The following is a 21,297-nucleotide window of genomic DNA, read 5'->3' as shown; positions in this document are numbered from 1 at the left end:
AGAGCTCTTTTCGTCACTCTTTGCAGCAAACACCGCGCTGCCGATTGCCCTTAGAGCCGGCTCTGAGCAGCAGAGCTCCTGCTCACAACCCTTCTGTGTTCTAAACAGCCAATATAACTGCCAAATAAACCCCATTTGGATGTATAAAATGTTTGTTAGCAGAGGACAGCAGGTTTCCCTTTGCTTTCGGTGTGGTGGTGAGCAGGGCTGCATGGGGCTGGCGGAACACAGGGCATCGGCGTAGCATCGCTGCCCCAAACCTCAGCTCTTCCCGTTGATGAAATGACACCGAGCACTCTGGTTGTGCTTAGCCCGTACTCGAGGCTTCACCTCGCCCCTGCCGTCGCTTCCAGGAGAAGCGAATTGCTGGCACAGCCCGGAGCTGTCTGGCGCACTGACATTCCGTCTTTGCCCCAGAGGAGCTGGTGGCTGCACTTCTCCCGTCTCTACCTGCTCCGAGTGTCCCAGGTTTGGCATTCAGAGCTCACGCCGGTTCCTCTGCAGGGTCTGCATGTGGAGGGACAAAACCCTCCCTATTTATCACTACGTTTGTGACAGATTTGCTACTGGGACCCCCGCTCACTGCTGGCTTTGGCATTCCCTCTCTGGGCAGAGAGCCTGGGAAGCGCCGCTGGGATGGGGGATTTATGTGATCCTCTGGGGTGGGTGGGAAAGGCAGTGCTGGAGCTATGAAGCCCAGGGCTGTGAAGCATCGTCGTTAAAGGAATACAGGGTTAGGAACTGCTCCGAGAAGCTGCTGGGTGGTTTCATTGGATCAGTGGAGGCTGAGCACCTTCCAGAGGCCGACTTTGACCAAAGTCTTCTTTCTCTTCCAGCAAAGCACCTTAAAGATGGACATAGAAGACTGCAATGGCCGATCTTACATATCCGGTATGTCTGGTCTCGTTTTTTGCCAGCTCTGTTGGGTTGGGAATGTTCCGAGGCGCTCGGTCGCGTGCTTGCTCTGTGCTGCCCTGAGCCAGCTCTGCTGCCCGGGGCGGTGCTGCTGTTGCCATCAGGAATGGAGCATTGAGGAGCAGCATTCAGAATCGGCACTTTTCCCAAAGTAGCAGAGAAGCCTTCGAGCCCTTGGTGTGATCAGCAGCCAGCTCAAACCCACCAGTGCCGTGGCTGAGCCGGCGAAACTGCCGCTGGGGTTGGGATGCCCGCGGCTGCGGCGTGCTGGTGGTCCGTGGCAATTCCGGTGGTGTCTACTCCGTCCTTGTGCCGGAAGAGCCTCGAGGAGGCTGGCTGTTCCTTAGGGCTCCGGGCCGTGCTGGTGAAGCCGGGGGTTCAGGAAGCAGTGATCCCGGCGTTATTTGTCCCCGTGTGTTAAGCTCAAACCCAGGCTGAGTTCCAGACTCACAGCCATGAAAGATCCGTGGGGTGAGGGGCAGGCGGCGCGGGGCTCACCTGGATCTGGGCGCTAGAAGCTGCCGGAGCGCTCCGTGACCGATGCGGGGACCAAAGCTGCTGTTCTAGGGTTGCAGCCCTGGTGCTGCCTCCAGAGAGGACCCCACAGGCACCGCAGGGTTTGGTTTCTGTGGGCGCAGCAGGAGAAAAGGGCCATCAGTGAGATTTGGGTTTGGCTCCGGAGGAGTGGGGGTTGCAGTGAAACCGCCTCTGTTTGTCCGTCCTTGCTCAGGGTGAAGAGGGGGATCGGAGCCGGACCGTGTGCAGATTTAGAAGCAGCAAAGGTAGAGGAGGTTCCCTCGTCTCTTGGCGAGCCCGGTGAGCTGTGGGGCTGGGAGCCGGGATGAGTGGCTCAGTGGGGTCGCAGGGCATGGATTGAAGCCCGTTAGGAGGTGAAGAGGATCCCAGCGGCTCCGAGGAGCGGCTGCGGTGACCAGGAGTTGGAGAGTGGCCAGAGCTGCTCAGGCAGAAATCCATGTTACAGAAATCCTGTTACAGCCCACCCATCCAACGCGGCTCCTCCTCGGAGTTTCTGTGTGCTGCTGCTCCTGTGAGGATTTCCTCTGCTTTCGGAGGATCCCTGCTCGGAATTAGGTGCTTGGCTCCCCTTGAGGTGCTCGCTGCAGTTTGTCGCTTGGGTTGGGTTGCCAGGATGGCTCCACTGAATAACAAAACACTTCCCTGGAGCTGGTGGATCGCGCTGTGCCAGGGCTTCCTCAGCCTCACTTGGCTTTCTGCCCCGCGGAGCCGCGTCTGACTTGGTCTGGGCTGGATCAGCAACCTGTTCTCCTGCCCTCACCGCGGGATCCTGCTCTCCCTGCACTCCAATCCTCTCCTTGGGATGCCGAGCGCCCTCGGAGGCCGGCCTCGTGCTGCCTGTCCATGTCAGAGGCTGCCAGAAGGCTGGGGGTGTTCTCAGCTGCCCCTGCTGCCTGCGACAGCCCAGGTGCATCCAAAGCAGCGCGGCCAGCAGGGAGGGAGGGGATTCTGTTCCTCTCTGGGAGACCTTATCTGGAGGATTGGGTCCAGTTCTGGAATCCTCAACATAAGAAGGAGATGGAGCTGCTGGAATGGGTCCAGAGGAGGCTCCAAGGATGCTGCAAGGGTTGGAGAACCTCCTGTGCAAGGACAGGCTGAGAGAGTTGGGGTTGTTCAGCCTGGAGAAGAGAAGGCTCCGAGGAGATCTCATAGCGACCTTCCAGTACCTGAAGGGGCTCCGGGAAAGCTGGAGAGGGGCTGTTCATAAAGGCTGTGGGGATGGGACGAGGGGGAACGGGGATGAACTGGAGAGGGGCAGAGTTAGACTGGACATGAGGAAGAACTTCTTCCCCATGAGGGTGGGGAGGCCCTGGCCCAGGTTGCCCAGGGAAGCTGTGGCTGCCCCATACCTGGAGGCGTTCCAGGCCAGGTTGGATGGGCCTTGGGCAGCCTGATCTGGTGGGATGTTGGAATTGGATGATCTTTAAGGTCCCTTCCAACCCAAACTATTCTATGATTCTTTCCCCCCTCTTTTATCTGGGTGCCTGGGAGCAGGATTAACCACTGAGCTTCTTGGATAACTGGGCTGCAGACAGACGAACCATCTCTTGTGCGACGTACAGGTTTCCACTTGTTTTTTTAGAGCAAACAACGTGACCCAGTATTTCCTGAACTCTCCAGGCTGAGAAATTATTGGGGAGGGAGATTGCGGACGGGCTGTCGACGCTTTGGCGCTGGCTGCTCCCAGGGGTGGGATCGTGCTTCAGCTGCCTGCCTGCCTTCCCGGGGCTCCGAGCCATCGCGGGAGCTGCTCTTGGGGTTCCAGTGTCGGCCCCGCTGCTGCACGGAGGTAAAAACCCCGGCCCCGTGTCTGGGAGGCTTTCCAGAGCGGGGATCCTGGCTGAGTCCGTGCGGTTCCACGTGGGTTCGATGCTGATCCCTCTCGGGTAGCAGAGGCACTCGGCACGACGAAGGTTTGCACCGGCCTCACACCAGGATTGGCTCTGTTGTCCTTTGGGGCTTCCAGGCAGGAGGCTGGGGATGGGTTGGGATTAGAAGGATCTTGTGGGATCCAGAGGAGGAGCTGAGCTGTGAGTTGGAAACAGGATGCCGTGCCCTGCCTTTAGACTTGAAGGGAGTGCGGAGAATCCGAGGGGTTTTCTCCTTAAAGTGTAAATTAGTTTGGGGTTTTTAATCTTTCTTCGACGCATCGGAGACTGGCAGCAGGATCTTCCCGCTGTCAGCATTCCCTGGATGCTCTGGTAGTGAGCCCTGATCCCACCTTCGGGGTTAACTGGGACCCAGGGGACTTTTAAGGGTAGGAACAGCGTCTTGAGGTGAGCTCACCTGGAAACGCTTCCTTACGGTGCCCTGCAGCTCCGGCGTGAGGCCGTGGGCTCCGGCTCTTTGGTACGGATATGCCAGTGTACGCCGTGTTGGGAAAACGGGAGGTGCCACTCGGGGCTGAGCGTCTGCTCCAGAGCTGCCGGGCTGTGCCGGGAGCTGACTCTGGATGCACTGGGAAGCTGCGGGAGTTTAACAGGAGACATTTCTTCTCTGGTTCTGGAGCTGAGGACGAGGGCTTTGGTGTCCCCATCCCATATGGATGCAGGAGGCTCGGAACCCCAATCAGCTGATGTTGATGATGCCAATGCCGTTCTCCCTCCAGTCATCGGAATCCCCCCCCCAATACTCCGTGTCCCGTGCCTGGTTGTGGAGCCCGTGGGCAGCAGCTGCGTTGCGAGGGCGGAGCAGAGACCCTGCAGCATCCCTGCTCCCATCCCTGCTCCCATCCCTGCCCACTCTCTCCCCAGAGCATCATCCCCCGCCGGCTCCGTACTGCTCCAAGCTCTCCGAAGGCCACGGCCGCGTGTCCGCGCTCCGGGGAGCGGTGCAGCCCTGGTTCCCGCTCGCCCTGCCACTTGACTGTAAAATGACGGTCGTTTCCCTCGCTTCCAGGAATCTGCTCTTCCTGGAAGGTGAGTGGCTGCGTGCGCCCTGCCAGCGACGCAGACATGCACGCGCAGCCGGGGCTCCAGCGCTGTTTCCAAGGAGTTGGCTGTGATAACACTCCAGGGTATCTCCAGCAAGGTAGAATAATGCGAGGGAAACGGGAGCGGCGGAGTGGTGGTGGTGGTGGTGGGGGGGGAAGGATCCCGAAATAACTCGATGCCATCTCGACTCGCTCGCTGTGCGCGGAGTAGCCGGGGCGCAGGGGTTGCGCTGGGCAGTGGGAGCCGATCCGCAGGGGGAAAATCCCCTCTGCTGGTAGGGAGAAGAGGGAAGGAAGCGAAGGAGAGGGAAGGAAAGGCCTGGCCCCCAGGATGCTCGCAGAGGCGAGCGTGGGCAAGGTGGGCTGGAGATTCTGCATGTGAGGTATTTTGGTGGGTCTCACTCCATGCAGCAGCCGAGTGCTTCCTGGCCTCAGGATGTGCCCCCAGCCCGTGGGATAACTGGGCCGGCACAGGGACGGCTCCTTGGGCACCGGGGTGCTTTCCCGCGGGCTCGTTGCTCAGCCTCTCGTTAACATCTCCTGCTGCGGCTGAGAGCGCACAGCGGCTTCGCCCGACTCAAACCCCTCGGCAGGCGCTTCGCAGCCCAGCCAAAGCTCGGGGAGGGCAGAGGGAAGGGCCCAGTGGTCCCACAAGGAAAGCAAAGCCCTTTCCTGTGCTGCCGTGGGGAGGACGAGGGTGCTGGTGGTTCCCAGCCAAGCAGCGCTTCGGAAATGCTGCTTCACCAAGCGCAGCTTCCGCAAACGCTTCCCGTGCCCGGCGAGGCCGATGAGCTCAGCGTCCCAGTAGCCATCGGACGATGGGATGAAGGGAGCGCCGCGAGGAGAGTTTCTCCAGACGCATGTGTTTGAAAATAACATTCCCAGCTGTGTGGAAGGTGCTCACGGAGCTCCTGCACTTTCCATCATGGAACTCCGCCGTCCACGCAGCATCGCCGCCGCCGGCAGCTGCTCTGGGTGTGTGGAGGGGAGGGCAGGCAGGGAAGTGGGGCTTTTCTGTCTCACCGGAACAGAAACCCGCTGGCCCCAAAGGGCAAAAACTGAGTCCATCCTGGTGCAAACGCTGGGGCTGGCAGGGATCTGGTGGCAGCCAGGTGAATGGGCAAGGACCTATTCCCAGGGACCGCACAGGTCCCTTCGGAACGGGCTCAGCTTCCCAGGGGTGTGAGCATCCGCCTGGGAATGGTCACTCCAGCAGACACGGGGACCGCAGTACCTGCATCCTGCTTGCCTGCAGAGCCCGACGCCAGCCTGGCAGCCCGGGGCGAGGGTCGGGGTATCCTGGCTCTCTGCTGGCTGCACCTTGTGCCGCAGTGCCGGCCGCTGTGGCACAGCGGCTCCTCTCCCCTCCTGCAGCTTCTCTGCGAGCCGTCAGCCAGAGCAGAGTTTGCTACTGCCATCAGCACGATGCCACGGTGGGGCGGTGGCATCGGAGGAGGGGGGACTGCGGTCCAGAAGGCACCGAGCTCTGGTGGCTGCTGGGGTGAAAGCTGCATCCTCAGCCCCCAGAGAGCCCTCCGGGAGCCGCTCTCCGAAGCGGAGGCGCTGGGAAAGGGGGCCTGGATGGGTGAAGCCTGTTGGAGCAGCCAGGCTGTGCTTCGGGCATCACTCACGTGTGTTTTCCTGCTCCCAAAGGCAGTGGGGATTCCTCTCTGGAGAAGGAGTTCAGCTCGGCGATCGTGGGACCCACGGTGAGCACTCCCAACAGCCAGCACTCCTCCCCGAGCCGCTCTCTCAGCGGTGAGTACCCGGCTCCACGCGGAACGCCGCGCCGAGGTCCGCCCGCCTTGTCCCCACACCCACAGCCTCTCGGGCACAGCAGCAGCTCTGCCTTCCCGCTGTGGCAGCTTTCCTTCCGAGTCCGACTCTTTGTTTCCCAACTCCAGAGGATAAAACCTGCCTGGTTCCTCATCTTGGGCTGTTTCCGAGCCCAGAGTTTTCCGAGTCAGCTGTGGTGATGCTGAGGACTCGGGGTTTTTCCTTGTGGCTCTGAATTTCACCTTGACTTCCAAGCAGCCGCGTGTTCCAGGCCATTAATGATCCCAGCATGGAGGGGCCATGGAGCCGTCAGATGCTTTGGGATGAGTTATTTCTGATCTCCTCCTAGATGGCTGTGTGGGAAATGAGCAGCCAAGCAGCTTCCTCTCGCGTGGTGGCCGGGGTGGTTGGAGCCCACAGCCGGCGCAGCAACTCCGGTGGCAGCAGAGCTCTGCCTCCCTGTGTGTGGGGCCATTGCAGTTACTTGTGGGGCTCTTGGAGTTACCTGTGGGGCTGTGGCGGGTTTCGAGAGCCCCTGGAAACATCCGGATGCACCGGGAGTGCCCCAGAGTGGTGGAACACACCACCAGCCCTCAGCCCTCACCCACCTCGGCTGTTCCATTCAGGCATCGAGAAACGGGATCAGTATAGGGAACCTCCTGCCCACAGTGTGAAACTTTCCACCTCCTTCCCTGCCTATTCATGGAATTCTCTGCTTTTTGGGATCCTATTTAAGAACCTTTTCCAGTAAAATGGGTCCTATTCCTGAGCTGCTCGTCCCTCGTCCTGGTGTGCCGTCCGCTGTCACTGCAGCGAGCGATGAGGAGGACGATGTTTCCGCATGCGTTGAGGAATGCGTTGCCATGGATGAGCGCACTGTGGCCGGCACAGGCTTAAACCAGAAACGGTGCTGACATCGTGGCCTTCTCGAGGCTTCCGTGGGCCAAACGCCCCACCGAGTCATTTTGAAGCAGGAGAAGAAGGAGCCCTGAGACAACAGAAGTCATCCAGTCCCACTGTGAGCTCTTTTCGCTATTCAAGAGTTGGCAGCTGGGCCGTCTGTACCGGATCCACTCAGACAACACCAGAGGGTCCAGCACTGCTCGGATCTTCCCTGCTTCCCAGTTTCAAGCGTGCAGTCACCTAGTCGTTTTCCATAGTGGAGAAACCACCTCATAACTCACCTCCCTCGGCTTCCAGCAGTCAGGAGAATGGGGCAACTCTCGGGACGTCCTGGTGTATTGGGGGCTGCTCTGCCTGAACCAGGATAAAACAAACCTGGACTATGAAGTTGCCGGAAGAGGCAGTGTTGGGAATTCACTCCGCTGCTGTTTTTCCCTTTTATTCCTTGCTCAGCACAGGAAGGACATGGAACTGTTGGAGTGGGTCCAGAGAAGGCTATGGAGATGATCCGAGGGTTGGAGCACCTCCTGTGTGAGGACAGGCTGGGCTTGTTCAGCCTGGAGAAGAGAAGGCTCCAAGGAGACCTTAGAGCAGCTTCCAGTGCTGAAAGGGGCTCCAGGAAAGCTACGGAGGGGCTCTGGATCAGGGAGTGCGGGGACAGGATGAGGGGGAATGGTTTTGAGCTGAAAGAGGGGAGATTGAGATGAGATTTTAGGCAGAAATGTTCTCCTGTGAGGGTGGGGAGGCCCTGGCCCAGGGTGCCCAGAGCAGTGGGGGCTGCCCCATCCCTGGAGGGGTTCCAGGCCAGGTTGGATGGGGCTCCACCGACTGATCCAGATGGGCTTTGAGGTTCCTTCCAAGCCAAACCACTCCAGTATTGCATGATTCTATGATTTATTTCACGTTTGCCCTCTGAAGACCCTTAGGAGCTCTGGGAAGAAACACAACCTCGGCTTTTTCACCCAGGACCCTTCCAAGAGGTAACGCAGCCTTTTTGCTTGAGGAGAAGCAAAAGGAACAGAGCGCATGGAGCGACCGAGGGGACAATAACGATCCCTTTCCCTTTAACGCAGGACACCGGTGATGGCATTGCCTCTGATCCGAGCTGACTTCCCAGCTGGTTCATCCAGCGAGCGTCGTGCCCCAGAGGAGCGAGAAAATTACATAACCTGCTCCGCCAGCAGCGGCTTCTCTGGCGCGGCCGGGCTCCGCGTCGGGTCTGAAAGGAGAATCACGGAACAATAGTTGGCTCCCTTCTAAGCCCAGGAAAAAAAACAAGTCCCGAGGGGAATGGGAGAAGAGAAAAAAAGCCCCGACCAGAAAATCAGAGCGTAGCGAACGTCAACTCATCCCGGCAGCTCCTTCCACCCAGAGAGTGCTTTTCACTTCGTGTTTGTGCACAGAGGCGTCTGTCCGCGCCGGAGCTCCTGGACGCTCCCAGGGCAGTGCGTGGCACCGGCCAGCACAGAAATCCAGTCCTGCTCCCCCCAGGAATGCTCCAGCGGTGAAGCCTCCTCCCGGCCGGCAGCCGGTGGCTCGGCAGCCGGAATGAAAGTGCCTGTGAGTGCCAGGGCCGGGTGTAGGCACAGCTCACGTTGCCCGGAGCCTCCCTGGGCCGCGGCATTGTCTGCCGCCAGGATCCAGGAAGGGAAAGAGGGGAGCGGGAGCCAGAATTCCTGGGCTCTTCACCCGGCAATAAACCTCATGCAGTCTCGGCTGAATCACTTCCATGCTGCTGCTCCTCGTTAATCCCCACTCCAAAGCTGTACCCAGCTCTGGGGAAGAGCCAGAGCCTCCTGCCTGCCCTGCCGGAGGCGGCAGGGGACAGGAACGCTCCTGTCCGAGCGCGTGGCCCTTCCTAGGGCAGCGGAAAGCGTGAGTCTCCCCCGGACTGGGACTGTCCTGCTGCTGCCCTCTCCGCTCTCCGGTGTTCACGCATCCTCCTTGCCCGGTAAGCGACCCAAAGCCCACCAGGAAGGATCACCCCCACCTCAGCCGATGTAAGAGTTTGTTCCGAACCCTGAGGCTCTAAAGGTTGTGTCCTCCACATGGTTTGGCACCCGGGACATTACCACGGCTCTCCCGAATCCCCGGACTGGTGCGCCGTGCCTGCCGGCGTTCCCAGCGCCGCTCACAAAGAGCTGCACGAGCCCCAGGGGCCGCATCAGCCCCGGATCTGGGAGCTGCTGGGACTCCGTGTGGCCGCGCTCAGCCTGCTCCGTTCTCACGCCCGTCTCCAGCTTGGACTCCGCAATCTCCCACCCTCCGGGCAGCAACGGAGCCTCCTTTGTGTACAGAAAGTTCAGTTGCCTCCAGCCCCCACAGTTCTCCTCTTAAGGGATTGGGAAGAGCCTCCTGCTTTAAATGGAAGAAATAAGAATCCAATATTGAAAGGGATTCTGTAAATATTTGGTTTGAGCCCGGAGCACGGCCGTACGGGGGGACCTGGATTCGACTCCATCGGCATCGCTCTCCATCCTGCCAGGACCAGCGCTACGGGAGCAGGTAGTGGGTGCAACCAGCTGAGGAGCGGCTGTGCCGATGCCGAGAGCACCGGGGAGCCTCCCCAGGGAATTCCCTCTCCCTCTCGGCTGCTGGCGATGCCTTAAAGTGGGAGGAAACTTTTCAGCCTGATCATTTAAAGACTTGCTCTCCAAAGAGGCGACTTGGCTGAGGGTGTCCCAGCGGCAGCTCTCCCTCGAGCACAGGGTACCGCTGGCATCACGAGGTGGGACGAGGGCTCAGACCTCGGCTGAGCAAGGAATTGTGCAGGATCCAGGTGGACAAGTACCTCAGGAGGTACCAGAGGGAGGAGAGGGAGAAGTTTCCCCCATCCTTCCTCTCCCGGTCCTTCCTCTCCTGGTCCCGCAGGGCTGCAGCTCGCTGGCAGCGAAGGGAGCGGAGCGGTCGCCCTTCGTCTCCGGGAGTGTTTGATTTGTGGCATTCCACAGATCATTAGAGCAGCCGGGAATGTAGGTCAGGGCTGGCGCATCCCCTCGCCAGGCTCCGCTCCTCATGCCGCAGGAGGAAGGAAAGGTAGCAGCAGGGAGGGAAACTTGGGGGCTTTGCTGCAGCGAACCTACCCACGTCCCCCATCATCCAGCTTCGGGGGCTCCGGCAGCGCCGTTCCTGCAGCTCCTGCCCTCGTTCTGCTCTTCCCTGGATCAGAGACCTTTGCTCCAGACTTTTCCCTGGTCCCTGTCACCGCTCACATCCCCTTCCCTGGTTCCACACAGGCTTTCTTGGGTTTTTTACCATCCAGATGCTACCCAGCGGGTGTGTGCGTGTTCCTTCCCTCCCGAAATCCGCTGTGATTCCTGCAGCCGAGGGAAGGAGCCGAGGCAGAGCTGCCCGCAGGGAGCGTGGGGCAGCTGCGGGTTCCTGGGCACCACTGGCCCCTTTGGTTGCGTTTTCTGGCCTCTGGGGAGGATCCTGGCTCTTGTGGCAAAGATGGAAACATGCAGGGAAGCAGCAGCTTCTCTGGTGAGCCAGGCTTTGCTGAGAATCCGTTAGGCTCTTGTGCCAGCAGCTTCTCAGCCTTCACTGATTTTGAGTCAAAATTCCGTGTCTTTGCTTCCTCTGCAGCACTTTGAAAGCACGAGTGGGGGTTTTTTTTGTCCCCCTGTGCTTCTTGAATCCAGGGAACTGAATGTTTTTCCCTTCAGCTGGTCTCCTTGCCAGGCGAGATGTGCAGCGGCAACCTTCAGGGTGTGCAAACCGGCCGTCCAGCCCGTGACCTCGCATGATCCCTGCTCGGTGTCGCTTCCCGAGCACTCAGCAGAGCGAGAGGATGCACGTTTGTCACAAACACATCACTTAACGCATCCCGGTTTTCCTTTCAGGAGTAAGTCCTGCCAAAGCTGGGCTCCCTTCAACCCGCCCGTTGTCTCTCTGTTGACTGTGTCTCATCTTTTCTGCCTCCTCGCAGCGAACTCCATCAAAGTGGAGATGTACAGCGATGAGGAGGGCAGCCGGCTGCTGTCGCAGGACGAGCGGATGCTGGAGAAGGAGGATAGCGTCATTGTGGAGGACTCGCTCTCGGAGCCCCTGGGCTACTGTGACGGGACGGGCCAGGAGCCGCACTCGCCCGGCGGCATTCGCCTGCCCAACGGCAAACTCAAGTGCGATATCTGCGGGATGGTTTGCATCGGCCCCAACGTGCTGATGGTGCACAAACGCAGCCACACCGGTGAGTGGTGGCCCCGCAGGCGGCGCCGCTGCTGGGCAGGGTGGGATGGGCTCCGGGGAAGCCAATTTCTGGTAGCAAGTGGGCACGGATGCCGTGGGAGGTGGATACTCCGAGGGAGGTGCTGACATTGGAGATGGTGGCCAGAAGCGGGTGGTGAGGACTGGAGCAGGTCGCCCAGGGAAGCTGTGGCTGCCCCCTCGCTGCTTCCAGGCTTTTTCCTGTTGAAAGGCAGGTTGGATGGGCTTTGGGCAGCCCTGCTCTAGTGGGGTGTCCCTGCCCGTGGCAGCGGGGTTGGAACTAGTTGATCTTTTAAGTCCCTTCCAACTCAAACCTTCTTACGATTCTATGAAAGGTCTGGAAAAGTGGGTTTAGGTGTTTTTTCCTGGTCACATCCAAGCTCCAGCGGCAGTTCTGTAGCTTCCCAGGCTGGAGGCGCATCCGGAGGACAGCGTTTGAGGGTTAACCTTGAGTTTTCCCTCTCAAACATGCCCAGCGCTGCCAAACCCACGAGTGCTCCTGGTGTCCTGGGATCTTGCTGCTCCTCTGCAGGCTTCCAAAATGCTTTGCACCAGGAGTTTCACTCACCGCTCCGGTTTTGCAGGAGAAAGGCCTTTCCACTGCAACCAGTGCGGAGCTTCCTTCACCCAGAAGGGAAACCTCCTGCGCCACATCAAGCTTCACTCCGGCGAGAAGCCCTTTAAGTGTCCCTTCTGCAACTACGCCTGCCGCAGGAGGGACGCGCTCACCGGCCACCTGCGGACACACTCCGGTGGGTGCTCTGGACGGTAGGGAGGAGGCGGCACGCGGGGAACGGGTGGGGATGGGACAAAACCAAGGGAGTGAACCTGGCTCAGAAAGCGCCAGCCTTGAGCACCGAACCGACAGCAGCCAAACCGGCTCTTGGATCTGCTCCTGCGGTGTGGAGCCGAGCTGTCCTGCTGGGGTCTGAGTGTGTGCCGCGTTACGAGCCGTCCTGCCGGGGACTGAGCCGCCCTGCCGAGAGCTGAGCGTGTGCCGAGGGTTGAGCCGCCAAACCACGCTGCCGATGGCTGAATGTGTGCCGAGGGCCAAGCGTGTGCCGAGGGGGCTGTGTCAGGGTCTGGTTAACGGTGCAGGAACCTGCGGGCTCTGTGCCACTGCGTGCTGGTTCTCCCCAGGGTTTTGCCATCTCTCTCTTGCATAAAGATAAATGTTTAATAGATTTTTATTGAGCCGAGAAGGGTCCCACCCTGGGCGCGCCCGGCCCCAGCGAGCGAGCGCCGCGGGTTTCGTTTGTCTCTTGTTTTGACATTGTCCTTTTCAAATGTGACATTTGAGCTGTGGTTTCCACCCTCCGGTTCCGTGATGTCACGGCTGCTGGGGGCCAGGGGTGGGAGTGACGCTGGCTTTCCCCTGGTCTGCAGCGGTTCTGTGGGCTGGGGCGCTGAGCGTTCGCTCTCAACACCTGCGAGCTCTGCTCCAGGCTTTGAGTGCCGCGTGGAAATGGGTGCTGTGTGCTTCCTTGGGGCAAGAAACCGCTCCCCAAAGAGTCTGTTCTCCTCCCAGCGGAGCCCAGGACCTTGTCACCTCCTTGCAGCCCGAACCAGGACCCCCAATTCCCTTTAGGTTCCTCCCTTGTGCCTTTCCCAGCAGGAGGGGGGGATGTTCTAGGGTTCAGCTCCCGTCTCGCTGTAGGTGAATCTTCCCACTCTGCTGTTTCTTTTGGGAGTTTGTCGGCTCCCCCCGGCACCTGAGCCCTTCTGGGAGCTGCCGGAGGGGAATGCAGGGCTTCAGCCGCCGGAGCATGGTGCCAAGCCCGGATCGGGGCTGTTGGCTCTTGCCTAGCGTCTGTGAAGGAGGAAATTTTGGGGGCTGTGGGAGCTTCCCATCCCTTGTGTTTTATCTCTGGATGTCCCCACTGCCACGGGACAAAGCTGCTCCTTGGTGTGAAATGGTTTTGGTCTCTGGTCTGGTTTTCCAGCCTGGCCAGGACACAGCACTGGAGGTGTTTCCAGCACTGAGGTGGTTGGGAAAGAGTCTGTTTAGGGAGGAGGTGAGGTGAGGTGAGGTCAGCAGCCTCGGGCTTTGCCAGTTAATGGGGTGAGATGCCAAGGAAATCCTTTCTCCGCATTCTTTCCTTATCTCTAAGGGGATAAAACCCCCAGGAAGGCAGCAATTGGGGTAGAATCCCTTGTGTCATTAACTCTGGAGAGCAAAGAGCATCTTCGTCTCCTCCCGCCCAGCTTGGAGGGTGCGGAGCGCCGGGCTCCAGGAACAGCCCGGCTCTGGATCACCGCAGCGGCTGCTCCGACCAGCTGAGCCACAGCCGCTCACCTCGAGGCCTTCAGCTCTCCCGACAAATTCTTCAGTCTGGAGCGATCAGCATCATCCGTCTCCCTCTCCTCTGCCTCCGGCCACTCCGAGTGGCAGCAGCTCGGCTGGCATTGAGCCACGCAACATCTTGGGCTTTGGCATCCACCACCGCGAGCTCGCCTGGTCAGCGGCTCTGCCCTGGGCACTGCGGACAAGGACCTCAGGGGACAGGATTTTGGCCGGGACGGGTGCTCTGGAGCAGAGCAGCTCCTGGATTTTGGGAAAGAACCTTCAGGAGCGGAGAATCCCAGTAGGAAAGTTTCCATTCTTCGCTCTGTTTAAACCCTCCCTGTCCCCTCTGTTGGGGTGGGGGTTTTGGGGTGTTACGTGGCCGAACCCTGGTGGACACGCAGACCCCGGCTCCGAGGGAGTTTTCTCTCCATTAAAGCGCTTCAGTAGCCCCTGAAGACCTGAGGATGTGGGACCGTTTCTGGACCCCTCAATGCTGTGGGCCAAGATCCCACCTGAGGCTCTGCCTGTCCTCCACGATTGCCTTCGCTGAGCATCCCGATCACCTCCTGAGCATCTCCCCGCTGCCTGGCATGGAAAGGGTCGCCCGGAGTCCTTCAACCAAGAGACCCAGAAATGGGACTAGCCTCGCAACATATCAAACGCAAATTAGCCTTTCTGGGAGCTAATTACTCGGAAAACCTTCGTTTAATGTGAATTTCACAGGCGAAAGTCTAGCGGCTGCCGTGCCGGGTGGAAGGCAGCGGAGCCCGGCTCTCCCTCCCTCCGCCTTAACTAGAGACGCGTGTTTCATGCTGTCCCCACGAGGGACGCGGGGCTTTCATCTCGGAAGACACGCTGTCCAAAAAAGTGAGGGATTCAAACCCAGATCAAACAGGCTGCGCCGCTCAGAATAGATCAGAGGCTGCAGCCCACACCCGGGGCGGCAGGGACAAGCGCCGCTCCCCCAGGACCACTCTCCCTTTTGGTCCTCGCAGCCCCGTAAATCGGTGAGCCTGAGGCTCCTCTTGGAGGAAACCTTTGTTTGTTGTGCTTGGGCAGCAGAAACTTTGCTCCGGCGGCGAGGAGAGAGCGTCCCCGTGCTCACGGTTTGGGAATCGTGCTGGGCAAGAGCTTCGTGGAGTCTAAAGAGGCGTTGGTTTGCCCCTCGCTGGCGTTAGGAGGTGGAGATCGAGTCCGCCTGAGAGATGAGTGTGTGTTGGGGTAAAGGGTGACGTTCTCGGAGAGGAATAAAGAACAGCTTTGGTAGAGACATGGGCAGTGGGATGGAGTGTGGTGCCAGCAACACGCCGGAGGGCAGGGATGGATCCGGAGGGAAGGGATGCCATCTAGGGGAAAGGGATGGATCCGGAGGGCAGGGATGGATCCAGAGAAAAGGGATGGGTCCAGAGGGAGGAGATGGATCCAGAGAGGAGGTGTACCATCCACAGGGAAGGGATGGATCCAGAAGCACCTGCCCAAGCTGGAGAGGTGGGACTCTGCGAACTCCATGAAGTTCGACACGGCCAAATGCAAGTTTTTGCTCCTGAATCAGGGCAATCCCAGCGGAAATCAAGGAAGGGTGGAGGATGGATTGGAAGCAACCCTAAGGAGCAGGGCTTGGGGTGCTGGGGGATGAGAAGTTCAGCCTGAGCCAGCAACCAACCATGTCCTGGGCTGCGTCCAAAGCAGCGGAACCAGCAGGGAGGGAGAGGATTCTGCCCCTCAGACTCGAAAAGCCGATGGATTTCCAACCTGGGGCTTTGGCAGTGAAATCCACGGCAGCTCCCGGATCTGCCTGTGCCTTGGCTGAGCTGCTCCAGTGGGTTTGTGTGGACACAGCCAGTCTCCTCACTGCCCGCCGCGGTGCCGATGGGGCAGGATCCGGTCCCGCTTTCTCACCCCAGTGCAAAAACATTTCATGCAAATCCAGGTGACGACGCCGGAGCGGGGAGCAAACACGAATTCACCTACAGCCTGAAAGTGTGTTTTTGCAAAGCAGTTAAAGGTTAAACCGCAAACTGCAAAATCCCCCAAACTGCCCCAAAAAGCTGACGGGAACAGTGTGAGCTCAGTCCAGGCGGGTGGCAGAGGTGGCACGCTCCTCCCCGAGCCCTGCGCCGGTGCCAGAGCCCCTTTCCCCGTGCCTGAAGGACCTTGGCTTGTCTGCTGTAATTATTCCTAATTAGCAACCATCCCACGTTTGTGTCTCCCCATCCCCGGCGCGGGCAGCAGCCTCGTGGTGTGATGGAAGGTATCGTGGTGTTCAGATACCATCGCCCCTCTGGAGTGGGAAGGGCTTTCCACTCTCTGCCAGGTGGATGAGGTCCTGGTGTGCACGGATGAGGTCCTGGTGTACATGGATGAGGTCCTGGCACACAGACGAGGTCCTGGTGTGCACGGATGAGGTCCTGGTGTGCACAGATGAGGTCCTGGTGTGCACAGATGGGGTCCTGGCACACAGACGAGGTCCTGGTGTACATGGATGAGGTCCTGGTGTGCACAGATGAGGTCCTGGTGTGCACAGATGGGGTCCTGGCACACAGACGAGGTCCTAGTGTGCATGGATGAGGTTCTGGCATGTATGGATGAGGTCCTGGTGTGTATGGATGAGGTCCTGGCACACACAGATGAGGGTCTGGTGTGTATGGATGAGGTTCTGGTGTGCACGGATGAGGTCCTGGCACACAGACGAAGTCCTGGAGTACATGGATGAGGTCCTGGTGTGCATGGATGAGGTCCTGGCACACACAGATGAGGGCCTGGTGTGCACGGATGAGGTCCTGGTGTGTATGGATGAGGTTCTGGCATGCACGGATGAGGTCCTGGCACACACAGATGAAATCCTGGTGTGCACGGATTGGGTCCTGGCACACAGACGAGGTTCTGGTGTGCACAGATGAGGTTCTGGCTCACAGATGAAGTCCTGGTGTGCACGGATGAGGTCCTGATGTGCACAGGTGAGCACCTGCCATGCACAGCTCACCATGAGGAGCATCACCAGCTCCATGTCACGCGGCGGCCGCTCTGCTTTGTCCAGCAGTTGCCGTCCAGCCAAGGCCGAACACCGCCCTCGGGTGGCTTTGGTGATTTTCAGTCAGCAGTTGAGAAAACTGGGAGGGAGGAGAATAAACTGGAGTTTATTCTTCATCTGATGGCAGATCGGGCTGAAGCAGAGGGGGCACTCGCTCTGCGCAGCCCCCGGGCGCCGAGCACTTTGTGGGGAACGGAGGGGGAAGAAACGCTTGGGATAGTTTGAACGATTAAGTTTTGCCGCTGCCCTCCTTAAATCCTGGCTTTGCCATCGGGGCTTCCTGCAGGAGGGTTTCTCTGGAGGTCGGTGGTGGCTTGGGAGCAGAGGTGACACCGGGTCTGGGACAGTTTGCTTTCAGCGTTTGGCCAAGTGAGGATTTGTTTTCAGAGCTCCAGGAGCATCCAGCCGTTCCCTGCGGCTCTGGGAGCTGCCGGGGCACCAGCGTGGGGCCGGCAGTGCTCGGGAAGGCTGGGGCAGCGGCTGAGCATCGCCGGGCAGCGGCTGAGCATCACCGGCCACGGCTCTCACTCCTGGTTCTGGGAACCGGGATGTGCCGAAGGAGCCCTGCCTGCACTGGCTGGCAGCGAGGGCGGCTGCCCCGCCGTGACGCTCCCCACCGACCCATTCCCACCGCTTTTCTCTGCCATCGGTGCCCATCCGGCCTTTTCCTCAGCGCGGGCTTCGTCTGCTCTTACGGCCAAGCCCTGGTTTCTGTGTTTTGCAGTCTCCTCCCCCACGGTCGGCAAACCCTACAAGTGCAACTACTGCGGCCGGAGCTACAAGCAGCAGAGCACGCTGGAGGAGCACAAGGAGCGCTGTCACAGTTACCTGCAGAGCCTCAGCACGGAGCCGCAGCCACTGCCCGGCCAGCAAGGTCAGTGCCGAGGAGCGACCGGAGCACCACCGGCTCCAGGAATGTGGTCGGGGGCACAGCAGGGTGGGAGAGAGGCCGCAGGGACATTTTCCAGCCCCGTGTCTGGGGTTCAACTTTGGGGATGTCCTTTCTGTTAGAAAAAGGGGTGCTGCCACGAGTAGCCGGAGCTCCGGAGCGCCCTGATCTTGGCATGGAAGGTGCTGTGGTTCGTGCCGCCAACGCCAATAAATGCCAAGTGTTACCCCTTCATTCCTCCCTTCGCCGCCAGCCAGATTCCGAATGTGCCCCTTGAGTGGCAACACGCCCTTGTCCCGTAGTTGTGGTGTGAGAACTTCCGAGGGCGTTTTCCACAAGTAACGGAACACAGCGACGACGACGCGGTGCAGCGGATTTACCCTGCGGGCGGGCGGGCGGCCGAGCCGGGCACCGCGTGGCGTCGGAGCAGCTTCTGACAGAGCCCTCGGCTTTGGAGCCAAAATCAGAGCCTTCTTGGAGCCGGACTTGGTCCCTCCAGAGCCGCCGGTGCTTACAGCGATCTTCACCGGTTACGGCTGCCCACGCGCTTTAACCGGATGATCTGTAACCGGCGTGGCACGGGAATGGCAGAGCCGCCCTCGCCAGCGGCACCGCGGCGCAGGTCTGTCCCGGATGGGGTTGAGAGCTGGCAAGGGAAGCGAGGGCTCTTCCATCCCTTGAAGCCGGCTCCTCTCCCCCAAAGCGGCAGGAGCGGGCGCAGCTCGATGAAGGAGGGAGGCGACCCGGCTGCCGGCGCTCCCCTGCGACCGAGGCACCGACGGGGTAAGCTCTGGAGCGGGCAGCCCGGCAGCCTTTCCGTAGGTCCATCCCAGCTGGCAGAGGGCAGGAGCGGCGTGCCTGGAGCTGTGGAGCCTCCGGCCTGGGGCGCAGCGTGCCCGTCCCGCTCGCCCCATCCCGCGGTTGCCAGCTGACCCGCTTTTCCCTTCTCTCAACAGGTGACGAGATGCGAGACCTGGAGATGGTGCCGGACTCCCTGCTTCACCCCTCGTCCGATCGGCCGACGTTTATCGACCGGTTGGCCAACAGCCTCACCAAACGGAAGCGATCGACACCTCAGAAATTCGTGGGTAAGGGATCCCTGCGTCGCTTCCCGGGCAAACGAGAGAGGAGGGAGCGGGGCAGGCCCTGCTCGCTGGAGCCGGGACTCCATCCTCAGGCGTGTTCCTACGGCACCTTCCGTCCCCGCGATCCCGGGACGCAGTGGGTCTGGGGAGGGAGAGGACGTCGGAGAGGGGCAGAAATGTGCCCCAAAGCCAAGCGTGCCCGTTCCGACTTCGCTTTCCTTCCTGGCAGGGGAGAAGCAGATGCGATTCACCCTCTCCGACCTCCCCTTCGACGTGAACTCCGGCTTCGAGAAGGACGTGGAGATGGTGTCGGCCCACCACCCCCTGGACCCCTCCTACGGCAGCTCCCTCTCCATGATGGGGGGGGAGCACCTCCGCCCCCTCCGGCTGCCCCCCACAAACTGCATCTCGGAGGTCACCCCCGTCATCAGCTCCGTCTACACCCAGATCCAACCTCTGCCGGGCCGGCTGGAGATGCCGGCGAGCCGGGAAGCTGCCGAGGGGCACGAGGATGTGCCGGACGGGGTGCCAGTAGTATTCCGGGGCCGGGAACAAGGCGCCTCGCCCACCAACGGCTGCCAGGACTCGACGGACACGGAGAGCAACCACGAAGAGCGGAGCTCGCAGCTGCCGACGGGGAACTGCGCCAGCAGCCGCCAGAGCCCAGCCTACGCCAAAGAGGACCCCAAGGTGCCGGAGGGGCCCCCGGCCGCCCGTTCCACCCCCAGCGCCGCCAAAGAAGCCCTGCGGGTGCTGAACGAGGACGGGGAGCAGATCAGGGCCTTCAAGTGCGAGCACTGCCGCATCCTTTTCCTGGACCACGTCATGTTCACCATCCACATGGGCTGCCACGGCTTCAGAGACCCTTTCGAATGCAACATCTGTGGCCACCACAGCCAGGACCGGTACGAGTTCTCCTCCCACATAGTGCGGGGCGAGCATAAAGTCGGCTAAAAAAAAAAACCCCTTTTCCCTCCTCCTCCCTGTCCCGCTCCGCTCCTCCTCTGGCTCTGGCTCGGCCCCTCCAACCCTCCGGGCGCGGAACTGTTGGTTTTTCTTTTCTACTCCTTTGCACTGACTTTGGCTACAAAAATATTTAAAAAAAAAAAATCAATAACTAAAAAAAAACCAAAAAAACAAAAAAAAAAACAACAAAAAACCACAAACTGGCCCCGGCGAGGGGAGCTCTTAACGATTTGCCTTTTTATAAACGGAGTTATTTAAGTATTAACAGACTTTTTTGTGCTTTTCCCCCCCCTCCTCTCACCTCCCTCCGTTATTTATTGAGCTTTTTAGTTGCTCTTTTTATAAATCTCTTTATTTTTACCCCCCCCCTTCCCTCAAAAGTCTCACTTGAATTTCTGAGACTCCTCTGAGCTCCGAGCCCTTTCCTTGGTGCGAGCCCGGCGTCGCCGTTGGCGCTCGCGGCCGACTCGAACCTCACATTCGGTGCTATAATCCCACGGGATTCCTCGCTCCGTTGGCCGTGACCCCCTTCCCCCCGAGCTTTAAGGAGTTCAAATCACGGAGCGTAAAGCAGGAATCCCCTTCTCCCGCCGTGTCCGGAGCCCCCGGGGGCAACGGGGGCCGCGACATCCGGCTTAAATGAAGGAACCGCGAGCCAGGGCCGTGGCGAGCGGCCGGGCGACGGCGTCTCCTCCTCCTTGGCACAGGCCAGTACCTCCAGCCCGCGCTGCTGCTCCACCAGACCCCCAGCCCGGACCCCCCGGTTGCTCCCGCCGGCGTTCCCGGTGATCGGCACGGTCTCCCCATGGTCCAGTGTGGTTTCTCTCTTGCTCGCACGGGACCGGAGCTTTGCCGTCGCTCCTGCTGGGCTCGCAGGGGCCGATTGCCAGCCGGTTTTCCGGAGCGAGACTTCCAGACGAGTCCGGAGTTGGGGATCCCCCAGGATGGTTTCCACGCCAGAAGGGATTTACGGGGCCGAGGCACGGCCGCTAGAACCAAAAATGAAGTGTGAGCCGGGGGGGGGCTGTTGTGGCCAAACCGTTGGCCGCTCGGTGGCTCCCGAGGCAGCGGGGACCCCCCCCCCCGGGACCCCACTTCCCAGCCAGGCTGCATAACCCACCCCTCAGCCGCCCCGGGCGCTCCTGAGGTCCAAACCAAAGGTTGATCCTTTTTCTACGGACACAAACGCAACACCTCAGCGGCGGCCGCTCCGCTGCCCCAACGCCCTGCCCTTCCTTACCAACCAGTTTCATTCCCTCGTCTCCCGCTTTCCCACCGCCGGCGTGGGGCGAGCGGACGGCGCAGCCGGGGCTCAGCTCCCCCCTTCCCGGCGGGACAACCTGAACCCCGAGCACGACAAAAAAAAAACCCTAAAAAGGGTTTTGATTCTTTCCTCCCGAGCTGCGATGGAGGCTTTGCCCCTTTCTCACCGCTCTGGGGTTTGGGTTTGTTTTTTTTTTTTCCTTTTCCGTCTCTTTTTCTTTTTTTGCTGTCAAAGAGTCTAAACCGAAAATGTAGAAATTTTGTAACCCTCCCGGTCGCTTTTCCCTGTAAATATCTCTATTTTTTAATCAGATGTCTGAACAAACGAGGATGTGCAATACCCCGACCCCGTCGCCCTCCCGAACGAGTTTTCAGTTGTAGAGCGTTCATGGCTTTGCTGTCGTCTTTGTTTTTCCCCCTTTTTCGTGAGGTTCCACTCGCTTTTGGACACCCCCCCCTCCTCTTTGTCCCCCCCCCCCCAAACCTCTCCCCCCCCCCCCGTGACCG

The 21,297-nt window shown here is 60.0% G+C and overlaps 1 protein-coding gene across 12 annotated transcripts in view; it reads left to right on the top strand.

Annotated features, from left to right (window-relative positions):
- The window catches only part of IKZF4 (IKAROS family zinc finger 4), a 26,609-nt gene extending 5,351 nt beyond the window's left edge, over positions 1-21,258 (top strand). For 4 of the 12 annotated variants that reach the window (XM_054051617.1, XM_054051614.1, XM_054051616.1 and 1 more), the window contains 8 exons: positions 837-891; positions 4,351-4,482; positions 6,038-6,142; positions 10,992-11,252; positions 11,854-12,021; positions 17,312-17,461; positions 18,433-18,564; positions 18,791-21,258. In XM_054051617.1, coding sequence (XP_053907592.1) covers positions 852-891; positions 4,351-4,482; positions 6,038-6,142; positions 10,992-11,252; positions 11,854-12,021; positions 17,312-17,461; positions 18,433-18,564; positions 18,791-19,515 — 1,713 coding nt within the window. In that variant the 5' untranslated portion in view covers positions 837-851 and the 3' untranslated portion in view covers positions 19,516-21,258. Of the gene's footprint in view, positions 1-836; positions 892-1,645; positions 4,483-6,037; positions 6,143-10,728; positions 10,908-10,991; positions 11,253-11,853; positions 12,022-17,311; positions 17,462-18,432; positions 18,565-18,790 lie in introns of those variants that run through there. The other 8 variants (XM_054051624.1, XM_054051621.1, XM_054051623.1 and 5 more) reach the window with 5 other exon arrangements.
- The last annotated feature ends 39 nt before the right edge of the window (positions 21,259-21,297 follow it).

Source organism: Cuculus canorus, chromosome 29, assembly GCF_017976375.1.
Source record: "Cuculus canorus isolate bCucCan1 chromosome 29, bCucCan1.pri, whole genome shotgun sequence".
In the NCBI taxonomy this organism is placed as follows: Eukaryota; Metazoa; Chordata; class Aves; order Cuculiformes; family Cuculidae; genus Cuculus; species Cuculus canorus.
This window is presented reverse-complemented; position numbering and strand designations above follow the sequence as displayed.